This window comes from Phascolarctos cinereus, unplaced genomic scaffold, assembly GCF_003287225.1.
Source record: "Phascolarctos cinereus isolate Bilbo 61053 unplaced genomic scaffold, phaCin_HiC Scaffold_9;HRSCAF=440, whole genome shotgun sequence".
Lineage (NCBI taxonomy): Eukaryota > Metazoa > Chordata > Mammalia > Diprotodontia > Phascolarctidae > Phascolarctos > Phascolarctos cinereus.
In genome coordinates this window covers 30679234-30697005 of record NW_027556402.1, presented here as the reverse complement: position 1 = coordinate 30697005, position 17772 = coordinate 30679234, and the positions used below count along the sequence as shown (strand labels likewise).

General features: G+C 38.4%; 1 protein-coding gene across 2 annotated transcripts in view; it reads left to right on the top strand.

The window, feature by feature from the left end:
• BANK1 (B cell scaffold protein with ankyrin repeats 1) overlaps window positions 1–17772 on the top strand; it is a 393852-nt gene that overhangs the window by 364756 nt on the left and 11324 nt on the right. For both annotated transcript variants that reach the window (XM_020988297.2, XM_078148555.1), the window contains exon 11: window positions 2799–2867. In XM_020988297.2, coding sequence (XP_020843956.1) covers window positions 2799–2867 — 69 coding nt within the window. The remainder of the gene's footprint in view (window positions 1–2798; window positions 2868–17772) is intronic.

The window sequence follows — 17772 nt, the reverse complement described above, 5'->3', positions numbered from 1 at the left end:
GAGGGCTGTGCAAAGTCACCAGGCTCACTTTCTCCTTGGAGCCATCTGGGTCCAGTGGCCAGATATAGGTCAGGATGACTGGAGATGGCCCTAGATGCAATGGGAGATGAGTAAGAGACGAAGGAAGGTACAGGAAAATACTAGCTGAAAACAAATCGAATGTGCCATGGCTGGTAGTCACAGTAGCAGGCGATAAGATCAAAGATTAGAAATGAATTTTGGGGAAAGATTTCGGAGAGAACAGATCTGTGTTTCCAGGTCTTGAAGAAGACTTTGAAGGTCCTCCACCCCCAGAAACTAAGCAGCATCAGCCAGCCAAGCATAGATTGTCCCTCCAGACCACTCTGTCCTCCCTAAATGATCCCTAAGGATCACTGAGAGGCTGAATGACTTGCTTAGTGTCAGAGAGTTAATATGTATCAGAGGCAGAATCTGAACTCAGGTCTTCCTGATCCTAAAGCTACCTGTAATCATCTATATAGCACTGTCTTTCTGGTACTTATGCTAAGCATATGGGATCATAAATTTAGAGATGCAAGGAACCCCAGAGGTCATCTAGTCCAATGCCTTCATTTTACAATCAACTTGCTAAGCCATTTTATGAAGTGATAGGATGCCAGACAAGAGATCTGCTCTAGTTAGCTGTTGTATTCTGTTATACCCTCTAGGTTCTATATAAGAACATCAAATTAGCTGGAATGGGAGTTTTTTCCAGAAATTGGAATGAAGTATGTCTTTATTAGCAGATTCCTAAGGAAAAAAAAACACATTTCAGGGAGGGGAGAGAAAGGCTTCTGCCTTAGCCTTGGCTAGGTCTCCTCTCCAACACCTATAACTGCAAGAGGCACTTCCAGCTTCTTAGAGTGGTAGATTCCCCTGGGTGTCCTAAAAACTGTCTTTGTATTAGCTGATGATATGTCTGCACAAGGATATGGACGGAGATTGACCATGCTTAAAGGAAACTCTGTAGTTATCCCACAAAAAGGAGAAAAGGACTTCCAAAAACCAGAAGCTCCTTTGCCCTTGAGCCCAGTTTCCCCTTGACTCTGTGCTTTGGGGAAAATGGGCACAAACATCTAGGGCAGACATATTGTACCAACTGTGCTTATCGTATCCCCTTTCTAAAAAACTGTAAAAGGTTGGCTGACTAAATGGTTCTCGACTGATAAATCTTCAGGGGAAAGCACACCAGTGAGGCCTCGAGCCATTGGAATTAGAAAATCACTCCTGACCCATCAAGGGTACCCTTTGAGTCCTGAAGGGGAGAGGTCTAGGGACCCAACTAATTAGGGTGAGTGGAAGTTGAAATAAGGAATCTCAGAGCATACACAGACTACATTATGATGCAAATCCCAAAAGGCAGAACCTTTACAAAATTTCATGAGTTTTCATTTGATGTTTAGCATGGCTGTTTCTCCTTCATCTATAAAAGGAGATGAGAAGGGCTCCCTATCCCTACCTAGCAGTCTGATGTGAGAAATAACTAATGAGACCAAAGCAAAATCATTTGGTATTTATTGTAGCCAAGGCAGTGTGGCGTAATATAGAGAGCTAGCCTCAGACTCAGCAAAACCTAGGATCAAGTCCAGCCTTCGACATATACCTATTCTGTATCCGTGATCAGGTTGAGTCACTTCTTATGCTTCAGGCAACTCTTAATGATTTTAAGATACAGACCAGGTTCTGACCTGCATTGTTAGAGGCAGCACCTATATCAAGAATTACCTTCACTGATCATCTACAACTTTTTTTCATCATACAACCCTATCAGTTAAAAAAAAATGAGCACAAACTTCCACATTGAAGGGCATTTCCATATTCCCATGGAATAAGGAAGTTGGGAGCAGCAAAGGTTGACGTGACAGCCGGCCTCAATATTTGAAAGATTATCATGTGAAAGATATGAGTTGATTTGTTCTGTTTGTTCCCAAAAAGGCAAAATAGGAATGGGAGTGGGAATTTCTTTTTTCAGTTATGGGTTGGACTGAATGGCTGATGGCTGTCTTCCAACTCTCGCATTCTGAGATTCTGTGAAATCAAATACCCTCCCCCACACCAAAATTAATCAGAACACCAACTTAGTAGCAGGTACTAGACATCAAATAAGATTATATTTGTGTATCCTTTTCCACCCTTTTTTCTTTTGTGTATTTTTTGTTTTATTTGTGCTTTTTTTTTGCTTTTATCGCTACCGACCTATCACCCCCCACATACACTAAGAAGTCTTCCTTTAAGATGCTCACAGTTTCTTATACAATACTTTCTTGTTCTTCAAATATTGAAATGTTCATGTGCATTGATGATTAAGTTCTTAATACAAATAAAATTTACAGGCCTAAAAATAGTTAAAGATTGTTTCAATTGTCCCATCTATGAAATGCATCATTTGCTTTACTTAAGGAAAAACAGTCATCAGCCTTGCTGAGCACAGGGGGAAAAAAGCATGAATCATTTCTATGCAAATTTTTAATATTACCTAAGTGCTGGATTTGGCATTTTTAAGGTTCTGGGGTTTTCTTTACCTGTTAACAAAATAAAATATCATGATTTCCACAAATCAGTGAGGCCTGGCATTAGCAAGATGCTGCTCTAGACAAAGAAAGAGCTATCTGACATGATTAATCAGTGGCACAAATGACAAAATTGAAAACTTAATAGTCCTCCTACTCAGGAAAAAAGAACACGTCAAGAATTGTCATTAGAGAAAATGATGTACAGCCATCTAGCTGCACTGAGATGTCTACAGTAGGGCTGAGATGTTTGGGCTGAGTGAGTAATGGATTCTACATGTTTTTCAGTGTTTCAGCAGAAGACCAGCAGACCCCAGCATGATGGTGACAAGCTCCAGGCTCCTGTCAAAAAGTCAGGTACTGAAACTCTCCAGTATTGCCAACTGTTTCTTGAAAAGCATCATGGGAATATTTCCTTGGCTTCCTGATGCTGACGAAAGCTGCCTCCCTAGGGAACAAAAGCAGCTGCTTCATTGGTTTCATATAGTTTGGCACTGATTAAGTTGTATTTCAAATATCCTTCTCAGGAAGTGAAACAAAAGCAATATGTTTACCCAGGAAAGCCAGAAATGGGCCTGGAAGAATGTGGTTTAGTTATGTAGCTATTTTTTTTTATACTAGACTTATGATATCATTAATATAAGGAGCTCCCGTTGAGGAAATTCCTTCTACCTATGTAGGCCAAAACCTGTTCCATAACACAGTATGACAGAATATACTGTCCTGCCCATCTGGAGTCACAGAACTTAGGTTCCCATCCCATCTCTGATATTTCCTATCTATTGAACCTTGGACAGGTCACTTAACTCCCTGAACCTCAGTTATATCATATTTAACATTAGGTAATTAGGTTTGATGGCCCCAAGATCCCTTCCAAACTTAAACCTAAAACCCAATGGCCATATAGTCTTATGGGACATTGAAAGGTTAAGTGACTTGCCCAGGGTCACACAGCCATATGTCAGATGAAAAACTTGAATCTCTGTTTTTCAACACTAAAGCTGGCTCTCCATCTGCTACATTAAGCCATATGGAGGACAAATTGAGAGCCAAGTCCTCTGAGACAGGAATTGGGACCAATTTTTCATAAATAGTTAGACTAGAGATTCTTAACACAGAGTCCTTTTTTCATATTTTCATAACTGTATTTTGGTATAATTGGTTTCCTTTGTAGTAGTATGCACTGTATATATTTAAAAGCATTATTCTGAGAAGGGATCCTTCAGGTTCACCAGACCACCAAAGAGCAGTCTTAATTTTAAAAATAAGCAAAAAAAAAAATTGAGACTCTCTGATTTAGAAGGAAGCTCTGGATATTTCCTTGGTTGGGTGCGGCAGACCTCATCCAGTCTACATGCTAATGAAGTGATTCTCCATGTGACCTCTTTGCTCTGGCACCAAATTTGAAGCAGGCACTAGATCTCCTTTCTGTCTTTTTCTTACGAAATCCAATCCACACTGCCAAGGGTTGAAGCCATAAGCTTCGTTTACCACCAGCCCAAAGACAGTATTTTCCTCTGAAGTTCCATATTAACCCAGTTTCAAGAGAACAAGGGAAGGGGGTAAGAGATGCTCTCCATCTCTTCTTAAGATACATAGAAAGAAGAAATAGGGAAACTATTTTTCATTGTCCACTGACAGGTTTTTTGTTCAATTTGTTTTGTTTTTTTAAGAAAAGGTGTTCAAGGGGTGAAGAGTAATTCACTACTTAGCCCTAAAAATTTTAATTAGCTTTTGAAATGGTTCAGGTTTTTAAATCACATGACACTTCCAGCCCAACCTATTATCTATAGATAGACAAAGAATAAAATCAAATGAAACCAGGTATTTGAGGGAAGCTACCCAAACACACCCATGACTGGGTCCATTGGTATGAAGAAAGACAAGAATGAGTCAACTTCCTTCTTCTACAACATGGTGAAGTTCTGTAGGACCTGGAAGATCCTGATGCCAGAACCTACCCTAAATCTTTTTACAGATGAAGGTGACTGTCTGCTACCAGACTGGACCTTGAGGGGAGCCTCAACAGCCTAATCACCTGCCTCCCTCAACTAGACTCCCCCCCTCCCCAGAGAACGATACCCTGCCTGGATTCATTCTTCAATGATGAACAGATGCCTCTCCCTTCATACTATCTCCAACCCAGTACTTATGAACCCCTGACTACATAAATACATTTCTCAAAATATAATTTTAATATGAAAGTTGGAAGGGACTCCAGCAGCTATCTAGTCCAATCCATACCTGAAAAAAGAATTCCCACAATAACATACCTGATTAGTGATTTGCCACTTTTGTTTGAAAAAGTCTCTATCCACAACCATCTTCTCCCTTACTCCCATCACCCTCAGCCTTAACCAACCCTACCCCAATATTCCACTCCAGATCTACCCAACATTCCACCCTTGGAATGCCTGCTCTATTAATTAACAAAGGTCTTCATCTTAAATCGTTTACTTCTCATGCCTTCCATCTTCTGGCTCTCACTGAGACCTGGTTTCTTCCTGATCACATAGTATCTCTGGCCTCTGTTTTGAATTCTGTTTGTATTTTCAGTGATATTGCAAAGTTTTAAAAGAATGCAAGTGATTTTAAATGTGTCTACATTCATCAATTCAACTGTTAATCCAGGGCAAGTTCTTAGTTCTTAGAGTAATCTTTCATAAAAAAGAAAGGATTTCAATGCAATATATAACAAAGCTCATCTCAGGCTATCATGTGGTACCTAGATATTCTGCCCATGGGTTATTTTATTATCATAAACTCATGTAATTGATGGGTTCTTGATTTTTTCTGATTTCGTGAATAGTTGGAGGTAAGATAATTATTTCCTTAGAATCCACTTCCATTCTCCCTCTGGACTTGCAATTTTCAAAGAAAAGAAATGAAAGTCCTCCAGGTAGATGCAGCTGTTGTGCAATTAGGATCCCTAAAATTGCTTCAGAGCCTGGATGGAAGAGACAAGATTATTATTCCCCACTGGGGTACCCCCAAAATACCTCACAGGACTATTTTGAGAGTCAATAAGGGAGTGTATATGTAGTGATTTGAACTCCTTGAAAGGAAAGCATCCTTAAATATTCATATTATAATTATTCAGTTATCATAGTTTCAATTATTTTCTACTATATATAAAAACAGGGACAGAAAAAGTTCAACCCATCATTATGGCATTCAGTAAAGGACAGGGCAGCAAAACTCAAGCTTTACCTGATTTTGCTTATCCCTAAGGGCTTCAAGGATGGGTCCGACAATGGCTCCTATATCTGTTGATTGTCCAAGGTCCAGACTATCTCATCACTAGAAGGTTGGCCACGAGGTGATACATTTTTTTCTTCAGCTAAAACAATTCATAAGGGCCACCTATTAAGGTAAAAGAAAAAAAGGTGTAATCTACACAGATGCAGCAAGTAGGAAATTAGGGATCCTTAAAGTACTTTAGAGATCATTTAGCCCCACCCCTTTCGCATTATTGATCAGGACAGTGAGACCCAAAGAGGAAAAATTGTTTGCCCAAGATTATAAGGCTCTTAACTAATAAAGGATCCTGCTGGTGGGGATGCTGGTAGGAATTCTTAATGGGGAACTTTCTATTTCTTCAACTGCAGAAATAAAGTGATAAGACGGTAGGAAAGGCATAGTATAGGAAAATGAAATGTAATCAGGATTTAATTAGGACAGCCTCTGATCCATCTGATTCATTCTCCAGTCCACTAGATGAGATTATAGAGTATGACACTTCCTCTGGGAGATAGATAGATGTGGGACTTTGCCAAGAAAAGGCGTTCCTGAAGGGAATCTCCATTTCTTACATGATCAAAAAACTGAGAGGGATAGAAGTAGGAGGGAGAGAAAATAGATTTCCATTCATTGTTTTTATTTACTCAAAAATAGAAGGTATAAAAAATATAATCAACAGAGTTTTAGATAGTTAGAATATATAATGCTGACTTGCTCAGGCTAACTGTTGCAATTCAATTCAAGAAATGTATATTCATCGCCGGAAATACAAAGGTGATTCACTCACTCTCTACCCTCAAGGAGCTTTCCACTTAATAGTGAAGATAAATCCTACACACTAATACTAATAGCAATAATAATATCTAGTATTTCTGTTCTACCTATTACATGCCAGGCACTGTACTTTATAAATATTATATCATTTTTTCCTTATAATAACCCTGGGAAGTAAGTGCTGGGCCTAGGATTAAGAAGTCTTGTTCAAATCTGACCTCAGACACTTACTATATGTGTGACCCTGGGCAAGTCACTTGACCCTGTTTTCTTCAGTTTCCTCATCTGTAAAATGAGCTAGAGAAGGAAACGACAGACCACTCCAGTATCCCCATTTTACAGTTGAAACTGGGGCAGAGATTAAGTGACTTGCCCAGGGTCACATGTCTAGTAAGGGTCTAAGGCCAGATTTGAACTCAAAACCTCTTAATTCTAGGCCCAGAACTCTATCCATATTCCACTTAACTATGATATAAAGGGAAATGAAAAAAGTACAAAGGAGAAGAAGAAGGGGCTATGAAAAATTTGAGGCAGACAAGATTTTCAAGTGAAGGAAGGTTCTAAAGATGGTTATAAGTACATTCTGATAGGGGTAGCTTCATGAAGGAGCTGTCACATGAGCTGGGCCTTGAATGACAGGAAGAATGGAGAATGAATGGAGAATGACAGGAGGAATGGAGGAATGATGAGAAGAGGAGAAAGGGGTCAACAGAGTGCCCAGCTCTTCAGTGAGAGGTGTCCTGAAGTTTGCCCCAAAAGTGTGTCATGCAGTGAATGGAAGGGTACTTCATAGATGATTTTGAATTAAACTATGTTAATAGCTATAACATAATAACTTCTGCAGTAATGCATTGGGAAACCATAATTGAATAATAATAAATGACATGTATACAGATATCTCTTTATAATTGTACATGCCTTATCACATTTGAGGTTTATATTCCCACATTGTGAGATAGGTCCTAATGGTATTATTTTAGAGCTCAGAAAAATGAGGCTCAGAAAGTCTAAATAGGTTGCCTATGGTCACACCACTAATGAGTATCAAAGATGGGACTCAAACCTATGAAAAATGAAGAATATTGTGCTTAGAATAATATTCTGAATGCATAACAGCAGCCTAAAATAGCCTACTGAGTAATTAATGGGTCACAAGTTATTTTAGGTGGTTTGATTTCTTTTCTATATGTTGCTTTTTGCTATCTTTTCCTTTCTTAAGGTAGAAAGATGTAATATATTCACATTTGCACTCACTAATGCTAGTCTGCCTAATTGGCAATTAATCAAATTTTTTGAACTTTCTAATGGAAAAGTACAAGTCTGGGAAATGTCAGTCCCTTCCTCGAAAATCTTTGGTGTCTCCTCATTGCCTCAACAACCAAATATAAAGATCTTCACATGCTTTGCAAACCTTCCCAGTTTATTATATAGGCCTACATGTTGTCCCTCTTACAGGAGTCTCCCCTTGTCTCCATATTTCTGCTATCCACCTTGAGTGGAATACACTCCTCCTCCCTCACTCCTATTTCTTAGAATTTCTTGCTTCTTTCTAAATACAGCTCAAGTGCTACCTGCCACCAACATCTGGACCTTTCCTGATCCCTTCAGTTGCTAAGGTCCCCCTAAAATTCCTGTGTATTTATTTTGGTTAAGACCTGATATGTCATCAAAATAAGAGACTCCTAGGGAGGAAACACCTTCTACCAATGAAGATAGCACCTTCTCTTCCCTTTTAGCCGTATACAGCTGTTAGGGGCACTGAAAAGTTAAGTAGTAGTGATAATAATGATGAATGATGATGATGATGATGATGACAATGATGATGATGATGATGATGATGATGATGTTGATGACGATGATGATGATGATGATAGCTAACATTTCTATAACACTTACTATGTGCCAGGCACTGTGCCATGTGCTTTACAATTATTACCTCATTTAATCCTCACAACCCTGGAAGGTAGGTACTATTATTATCCCTGTTTTATGGATGAGGAAACTAAGGCAAAGAGAGGTTAAGTGTCTTGCCCAGAGTCATGGAGCCAACGTGTGTCAGAGGTGAGGCTTGAACCAAGGTTTTCCTGATTTTGAGACCAGCTTTCTAGGACTCATTTTGTGTTTAGCCATATGAGCACATGTTGTTCCCTTCATAGAGAATACATTTCTTAAAGGCAAGACCTGGACCTAAGTAAGCACTTAATAAATGCTTGCTGATTGACTGGTTTCTTTTTTAAAAAGATGAGGTAAACAGTAGGAGCCAAATGTGAGTGTCACGCTATAGAGGTTGTCACTAGATGACAGTGGCTATCTCAGAATGATGATGAGTACAGCCTCCTCTCAATTATGTCATTACTAGTTCTGAAGTCCTTAGTTTCCCCACCTCTACACTCCTCCCTATCTTTTGGGCATCTCCCTGTCCATTAGAACCCCCATCAGAGCCCAGTCAGAGAAAACAACCATCAATCATACTTAAGCCAGTTTGATTATGTTTTAGTCGCTGGAGCCAGGAGCTTTGAGGTGACTGAAATGTAATGCAAGACTGAAGTTTGGGTGTCATGTGTGGATTACTAGTGGTGTGTCTGGTTTCCAGAGGGGTTTCTCTGTGAAGGCTCATTTTATGACAATTTCCATAAGGAAAGGAGATTTCAGCTTCATGGGTGACTTGGTAGAAGAGAACTCCCTATCAGCCAGAGGAGTACCAAGCATGAGGCTCTAGGGTAACAGATGCAGTCTAGGAAAGATGGATCCTTGTATGCTAACCCTTGTATGCCCTGGCAGGGAGACTACCTAGAATTCTAGTGCAATTCAGCTTATGATTTTTTTTCTTTGAATTTGAGCTTGAGGCTTTGTCAAGAGCAAGTGCTGTGTGGAGCAGATTCTCAATTGCTAACTATGTCTTCTGCTGCTGAACCAGTAAGCCCTACGGCTTAGTTGTGTTCCTCCAGTTCCCTGGGGATTGCATGCTCCACCATCCCTGAAGAAATGGATTTAGAATATAGAATGTGTTGACATCTTGTTAGTTCATGAGGCACAGAACTTCCAAAAAGAAAAGACAAGGCAAGAACATTCCTGAAAGAATTGAGATAATTGACAATTGGACTCTTGTGTATGCATGGGAAGTAATGTGTCGCTTCAGAAAGTAAACTCCCTCAGTGCTGGTTTTCCTAAAAATCATACCCACTTCATTTCTAGGTCTCCTTCTATTTAATATCCTGGCAAAGCTTGTCCAAAGCCCAAACACTCCCACATCAAATTAGGTGCCTTATCTCCAGTAGCTGGACCAGTCACTCTTTTGGCCTCATGTCCAACCCTAGTGGTCTCATTCTAACACAAAAGCATGCCCTCACATACCATGGCCAACTCATGCATTCACCAGCTCTGCTAACAGTGACAAAATATGTGTTCCTGTACTGTGAAAGAGAAGAACAATTCTGGTGAGGGAAAATTTCACTGTGAAATGTGTAATGAATAAACAACTTTGAATGACCAAAGAGGGAGTCAAATTACTAGTAATGTTGAAATACTTGTTAAAATCTGCCATCTCCCAAATGCCAGTATGATCACCCTTCAAAGTGAGTAGTAATGTCACAGAATTATATTGCTTGGAGTTGAAAGAGACATTAGGGGTCCTTAATACTTACCCAACTGGGAAGTGGTCATGTAGCCCTTAGACACAGGATGACATGGGTTCAAATTTGTCCTCATACAATTACTAGTTCTGTAGCCCTGGTCAAGTCCTTTAGACTGTCAGGTTCCTTATCCGTGCTATGGAAATAATAATAGCACCTGTGTCTCTGGTTGTTGACACGTGCCCAGTGCTTTGAAAGCTTAAAAGTGTTACGTAAATGCTACCTACTATTATTATAGGGCAGCTAGGTGGCTCAGTGGATATAATGCTGGGCCTGGAATCAGGAAGACCTGAGTTCAAATCTGACCTCAGCCACTTACTAGCTGTATCACTCTGGACAAGTCACTCAACCCTGTTTGCCTCAGTTTCCTCTTTTGGAAAAGGAATGGCAACCTACTCCAGTATCTTTGCCAAGAATATGCCAACAGGGTCATCAAGAGGTGGATACAACTGAACAACTATTGTTATCATCATCATTATTACAAAAAGTCCTCCAGTGACAGGGCATTTCTTTTATTTTAAAAAATGTTCATTAACACTTTTTGTTTCTACACCATTGTCACTCCCAATATGCACTTATTTTTCCTCATAGAACGCTCTCTTATAACACAGAAAAATAGTTAACATAGGTAACAGTAGTTACGTCTGATAATACACACATCAGTCATCAGTAAACAAGTGTTTATTAAGCCCCTACTGTGTGCCAAGTGATAGAGATACAAAAAAACTCAGGGGGGAAAAAGAGCTTACTTCAAGAAGTTTACATTCTATTGGGGTAAAATGTGAACATACATACATACATACATATATATATATATATATATGTATATATATTTGTATGTATGTATGTATGTATATGAATAAAGAGTGAATAATAGAATATGTATGAAATGAATACAAGACAATGTGGGGAAAGGACTGAAAGAAAGGAAGGGCATTTTTAATCATCATTTCTCAACTTATTAATTCTAGAATGGAGACTATGGGAAAAGGTATAATATCAAATAAAATGGGAAAGGTACCATGAGAGCCAGATTGTGAAGGGTGTTAAATATACTATGGGGGAAGCTAAATGACTCAGTGGTTCTAGTTCTGGACCTGGAGTAGGTAAGACCTGAGTTCACACACAGGCTCAGATACTTCCTAGCTGTGTGACCATGGACAAACATTATCTGTATCAGTTTCCTTATCTGGACAATTGGAATAATAACACCTACCTCCCACAGTTGTTGTGAGGATAAAGTGAGATAATATTTGAAAAGTGTTTTTCAAATCTAAAAGCACTATATAAATGGTAGCTATTATTCTTAAAAGCCATTCTGAGGAGTTTGTATTTTATGGTAGGGGCAAAAGGTAGTCATTAAACATTTCAACGTTTTTATTGTAATTTTTTCAATTAACAAACTTTTTTTGCTCTTTCTGTCTCATCCCTCCTCCTACTGGAAAAAAAGAAAAGAAAAGAAAAAGCGAAAGGTGATAGCTAGCAAGAACGGTGAAATCAAGTAAGAGTTTTTGAACATGGAGAAGATATGGGTGTATTTTTAGGCCACAGGAAAGGTGCCTCCCATTCTAGTGCATCCTCCATACAGGTGCCAAAGGGATCTTCCTAAGTCACAAATCTCACCATGCCTCCCCTTCACCAACCCCCACCCCACCAAACACATACACACATACTCAGGAGACTCCAGTGGCTCTTTTTCCTTCAGGATCAACTATAAAATCCTCAACTTAGGTTGGAAAGCCTTTCACCATTTAAATAACTTGCCTAGAGTTACACAGGTTGTAACTGCCAGAGCCAGGATTCAGTCCTAGACCTTCTGACTCTTCACTTCACCATGTGGACATTTACCCAGGAGAAGAAACTTCTCTGTCAACAGCACCACTTTTTAAACAAATTTTCAACCTTGGAGCCATTCTTGGCCCTCAACACTCTCTCTCTTCCCCTCTCCCATTGGTTGCTGTGTCTTATAGATCCTACATAAAATGGGGACAGACTGAAGATTAGTGAGATAGTAGTTGTGTGTGGGCCTTAGGATTCCTCCTCTTCCTGTTAAGATTATGCAAATTTTAACACTGCTCCACTCAGTTTCACTCAGTATCTGTCCTTTTAAAATGTGAGCTTGGGGGCAGCTAGGTGGTGCAGTGGATAGAGTACCAGCCCTGAAGTCAGGAGGATCTGAGTTCAAATCTGGCCTCAGACACGTAACACTTACTAGCTGTGTGACCTTGGGCAAGTCACTTAACCCCATTACCTAACCAAAAAGAGAGAGAGAGAGAGAGAGAGAGAGAGAGAGAGAGAGAGAGAGAGAGAGAGAGAGAGAGAGAGAGAACTTAAAATCTGAGCTGATTTCTGAGCATCTTACCAAATCACTTAAATCTTTGGTGACACCTTACTTGTCTTATCACACTGAAATCCTTGATGACATTCCATTCCTCAGAACTCATAGAATCATTTTTGTCTTTCCTCTGATCTCTTTTAAGTCTGCTATTCCTAAGTCTTGGGCACATGTCTTATTGTACACAATATTTTGCTCTTATCTGTTTCAAATATTCAAATAGAATGGTCATTTTGTTACATAGTTTCCTTCATCTTCATTTCTCTGGACAGCTCTACATGATTGGTATATTCAGATCCAGATTAATAGTTTCCTTCAACATTTTTTCTACTTTCTAAAAGATGAAATAATCAAGCAAGTCAAGAATTTATCAATTTTATACAGATGCTTTCCAGGACATAAGATATCGGTGCATTAAATTATTAAATGTTTTAATAATAAATTGTGAAACATACTTTATAATGACTTTTACAAATAAAATTGGGAGCTCTGCAAAAGAATCTCCCCAAATGATGTCCTGGTAGATGCTCTTGTGCTCTTCTGATCCCTTAATAACATTGATGATAGAATACATACTGGTCCTAAGTGTGCTTTTCCCAGTCCAAAGTGAAAATGATATAACCATATACTGATGAAGGCCAAGACCACAGCAAGGTATTTAGAAGCATCAACCATTTGAGGATAGTTGAATGCTTCCCCCACCCTGAATCTATAGGGCGGGTGAGACACTTACTAGCAGGTTGAGGATTCTAATCAAAGGAGCTTCAGATTGAAAAGAGTAAAGGAGAGGGAAATTGTCTATGTATATCCATCACACTAGAGACTACAATCAGGAGTTCTTAACCTGAGGCCCATTGACAGATTTCATGGGGTCTATACGATTGGAAAGAAAAAAAATACATCTTTATTTTCAGCAACCTAACTGAAATTTAGCATTTCCTTCAATCATTCGAAAATGTTATTTAAATGGCTCATTCTATACACAAAAAAATGGTTAAGAACCCCTGTATAAACAGTAGCTTGAATGTAGAATAAAGAATAGTAGTTGAGAAATTAACAGGGAAGCATTGTCTAAGAACAATATACCCCACAGCCTCTGATACTAATATCACAAGTGTACAAAGCAGAGATTACAAGCAAGGTAACCTAGATATCCAAATGCAAGAAGGCATATTTAACTTCACAGATATCAACAGTACTTGGTAGAATAAGAATAGTAACCAGAACATTGTTCTAGAAGGGTGCTTAATTCAAAAGAAACTGGATAAGTTAAAGAGGTTGGGTAGCATTTTATGTAAAAAGGCATAGTTTTGTGAAATAATGTAGGAAGTAGAAGGGTTGAAATAGTGTGGAGAACATCTGGGTAAAGATCAACAGAGGCACAAACAGAAGCAATATGGTCATTGGCATTTGCTATCAACAACCTAGAAAGAAAAAGAAAATAGATGAAAAGTTAAAGAAACAGATCACAAAACCTATCTTGGTGACATAGCAGAGTAATTATTGAGGACTCTGATTACACAGATATCTGTTGAAGCTTTTTTTTTTCTCTATCAAAAGCAGAGCAGCCAAACATTTCCTCATTTACCTTAATAATAATTCCATCACTCAAAAGGTAGAGGAACAATTCATTTTGCATGGGAAATGATGGGAAGGGATTATGAGAGACGACTGCTTCATCGTATTGGAATTTATAAGAGAAAAGATGAGGGAAGCCAGGCATGGTCTGAAATGCACCCTAGGTTTTAGGAGAGCAAAAGAGAGGAGTGATCAGTAAGATCCCATGGACTAAATTATACAAGGAAAATCAACTTAGGAGAGATGGGAAGCTCTAAGGAATGATATTCTCAAAACACAAAAAGAAAAAAAAATTAGAAGTTGCTTAAATATAATGATGTGGAAGCATAGGAAACTCAAGAAACAATTTAATTGTTAAAACACGCAGACAATGGAAGCAAGTAGAGGTATCTGCTGGGTGGCACAGTGGATAGAGTGCTAGAAGGAAGACTCATCTTCCTGTGTTCAGATCCAGCCTCAGACACTTACTAGCTGTGTGACCCTAGGCAAGTTGCTTAACCCTGTTTACCCTAGTTTCCTCACCTGTAAAATGAGCAGGAGAAGGAAATGATTACTCCAGTATCTTTGCCAAGAAAACCCCAAATAAGGTTGCGAAAAGTGGGACATAACTGAATAGGTAACAAAGGATGAATGCAAAAGCATACAACAATGTGTAAGAATAATGTCAGGATTATAAGCTCAGAAAAGATTAAGGCTGATAAAATTAAAATTAAAAAAATTAAAATAAAAAACAAAAAAAAAGGTTTTTAAAGCAACATTGGAGGAAAGAAGAGAATTAGAGGATGAGAATATTGTTTGGGGTGGATAGCCCAAATCAATGGAAGGAAAAGTTATCCAGCTTTTATTACACTTGTTTCCTCTTCCACAGAGAATTATCTTTGTAAAGGACGAAACAATCAGTAAATAATAAGAGCTTTGTACATAAGATATCAAGGGAGAGAGAACCAAACTGTCCTTGATAATTTCAAGTCAGCAGCCTAGATGAACTATATTCTAGGGTCCTGAAAAAAACTGGCAGATAGTACCTCACACCTCTCCTAGAGGGTATATGGACACAGCAGGTCAAGTTGCCCAGAAAAAGACCACCTTCATGAAATTACACTCAAATTCTCTCAGGGTCCTAAGGAAAAACCTGTTGTGAAGGAATATACTTCTACTCATCACTTCAGCTCTGAGCTAAATATCACTGTGTTCTATTTATACAACCAGCCACTCATGAGAGTAATACTTTTGTATCTTAAACATAGCCACTTATTACTATAAAGCAAAAGAAATAATAATATCACATGTATTAAAGTAAATGCTTAAATTATAAATACATCACAATCCTTACATAAATTTGGGTCATACTTTCTTGCCAATGCACTCAGTATTTGTTAAGGAAACTGCCTGACAAGGCATGAGTGAAGAAAACCCATGTGTTCTGAGTAATTCCCAACTCTGAAACTGTAAACCTCAATGTCTTCTCTCTGTTTCAGTAACTGTCTCCCCTACTGATGCTGTGGAAAAGACATTGGCCAGATTATTAGGTGTTAGGCATATTTGAAACTGGTTATATCATTATATCCAAAGAGTAATCGTTTTAACGTCAACTTGGAAGGAAGGTCCCATGGCTCTTTTCTTATTCCTTTTATTCAACATTCTTATCAAAAACATAGATGGCATGTTTATCAATCTGTAGATAGCTAGGAGGAATAGCTAATTCAGTAGATGATGGAATCAAGATTCTCAAAAATCTTGACAACCTACAGCATAGGGCCAACTATATTATGATAAAATGGAACAAGGAGAGATGCAGTACTCTTAGATTTAAAAAATCAATGTCAAAAAATGCAAGATAGGGAATTCATGGCTAACCAGAAGTTTATCTGAATCAAGACCTGTAGATTTGGGTGGACTACCACTCTAAGTGCTAACAGCATAACATGGAAACAAAAAAACAAATGCAATATTATGTTACACTAAGGGATGAATATTGAGCAGGCCTAGGCAGGTGACAGCCTTCCTATACTTTGCCCTGGTCCGACAGCATTTATTTAGGTTCTGGGCTTCACATATTAAGAACAATATGGATAAGCGTCAGAATAGAGCAACCAGGATAGTAAAGGTCTTGAGGTTATGCCATATGAAGACTGGTTTAAAAATTAACCCTGGGATATTTATACTAAAAAAAAGAGCTCTTAGTTTGGGCCATGATTGCTATGTTCAAGTATCTGAAGGATTGTCACATAAAGGAAGGATTAAACTTTTTCCAGTTTATCCCCAGAAGGTAAAATAAAAAGCAGTAGATGTGGATGTGGGATGAGGCAAAGAGGAAGGCTTAGACCTATATATAGATTTTAGATTACTCTTTACTGGAGATGTCCAAGCAAACACTCTATGTCCAGTTGCAGAGGATGCTGTTGAAAGATTCTTACTCGGAGGGAAATTATACAAGATGGCTTCTGGGGTCACTCAGATTCACCATCATTTACTAGTGGTTGGATATTTCTGTAGAAGTGACAAAGGGGGGTAGAAAACTGTGCAGTACCCTTTGATCCAGCAATGCCATTGCTAGAGGCATATCCAAAGATATCATCCCACCCCCCAAAAAAGGAGGAAAGCACCTATATGTACAGAAATATTTATAGCAGCTCTTTTTGTGGTGGCTAAGAATTGGAAATTGAAGGCATGCCCATGAATTAGGGAATGGTTGAATAAGTTGTGGGATACGATTGTAAGAAAGTATTATTGTGCTGTAAGAAATGACAAGTAGGACGCTTTGGGAAAAATCTGGAAAGACTTAACTGAACTGATGCAAAGTGAAGTGAACAGAGAACTAAGAGAACATTGTGCATAGAAACAGCAATATTGAATAGTGAAAAACTGTGAATGACTTAGTTATTCCCAGTAATACAATGATCTGAGACAATCCCAAAAGACTCATGATGAAACCTGATATGCACCTCCAGAGAAAGAACTGATATTGTCTGAATACAGACTGAATACAGTCTGAATACAGACTATTTTCTCTTTCTTTTGTTACCCTTTCTTTCTTTCTTTCTTTTTTGTTTGAGTGTTGTCCTACAAAATGACTAATTTGTAAATGTTTTACATGATTGCAGATGTATAACCTATATTGGATTGCTTACAATCTGGGGGGAGGGGAAAATGTTTCTTTGGAATTCAAAACCTAAAAATATATATGTTGAAAATTGTTTAAATATGTAATTGGGGAAATTTAAAAATTTAAATTTAATTTAATTTAATTAATTAAAATTAATTTAATTAAAATGTGTAAATTTTTTAAAGAAGTGAAAAAGAAGGAAACAAGTTTTTATTAAGAACCTACTATGTGCCAGGCACCATACAAAGTGCTTTATACATATAATTTTATTTAGTTCTCACAATAACCCCATGAGTTAGATACTATTATGAATCCCATTTTACAACTGAGGAAACTGAAACTGAGGCAGACAGAAGTAAAGTGGCTTTCCCAGAGTCACACAGCTGCTAAGTGTCTGTGGTCAGATTTGAACTCAGGTCTTCCTAACTCTAGACCCAGTGCTCTATACCTAGCACCATCTAACTGCCTCTAGTTGGAAACATTTTGCTTCCCCAGAAGATCCTGCTTCCCTGTCTTTTTTTTTTTGTCATGTGTTAAATCAACAGAAGGAATGGAAAAGGGAAGCTATATCCAGCATCCTCTAACGGTTCTGCATTT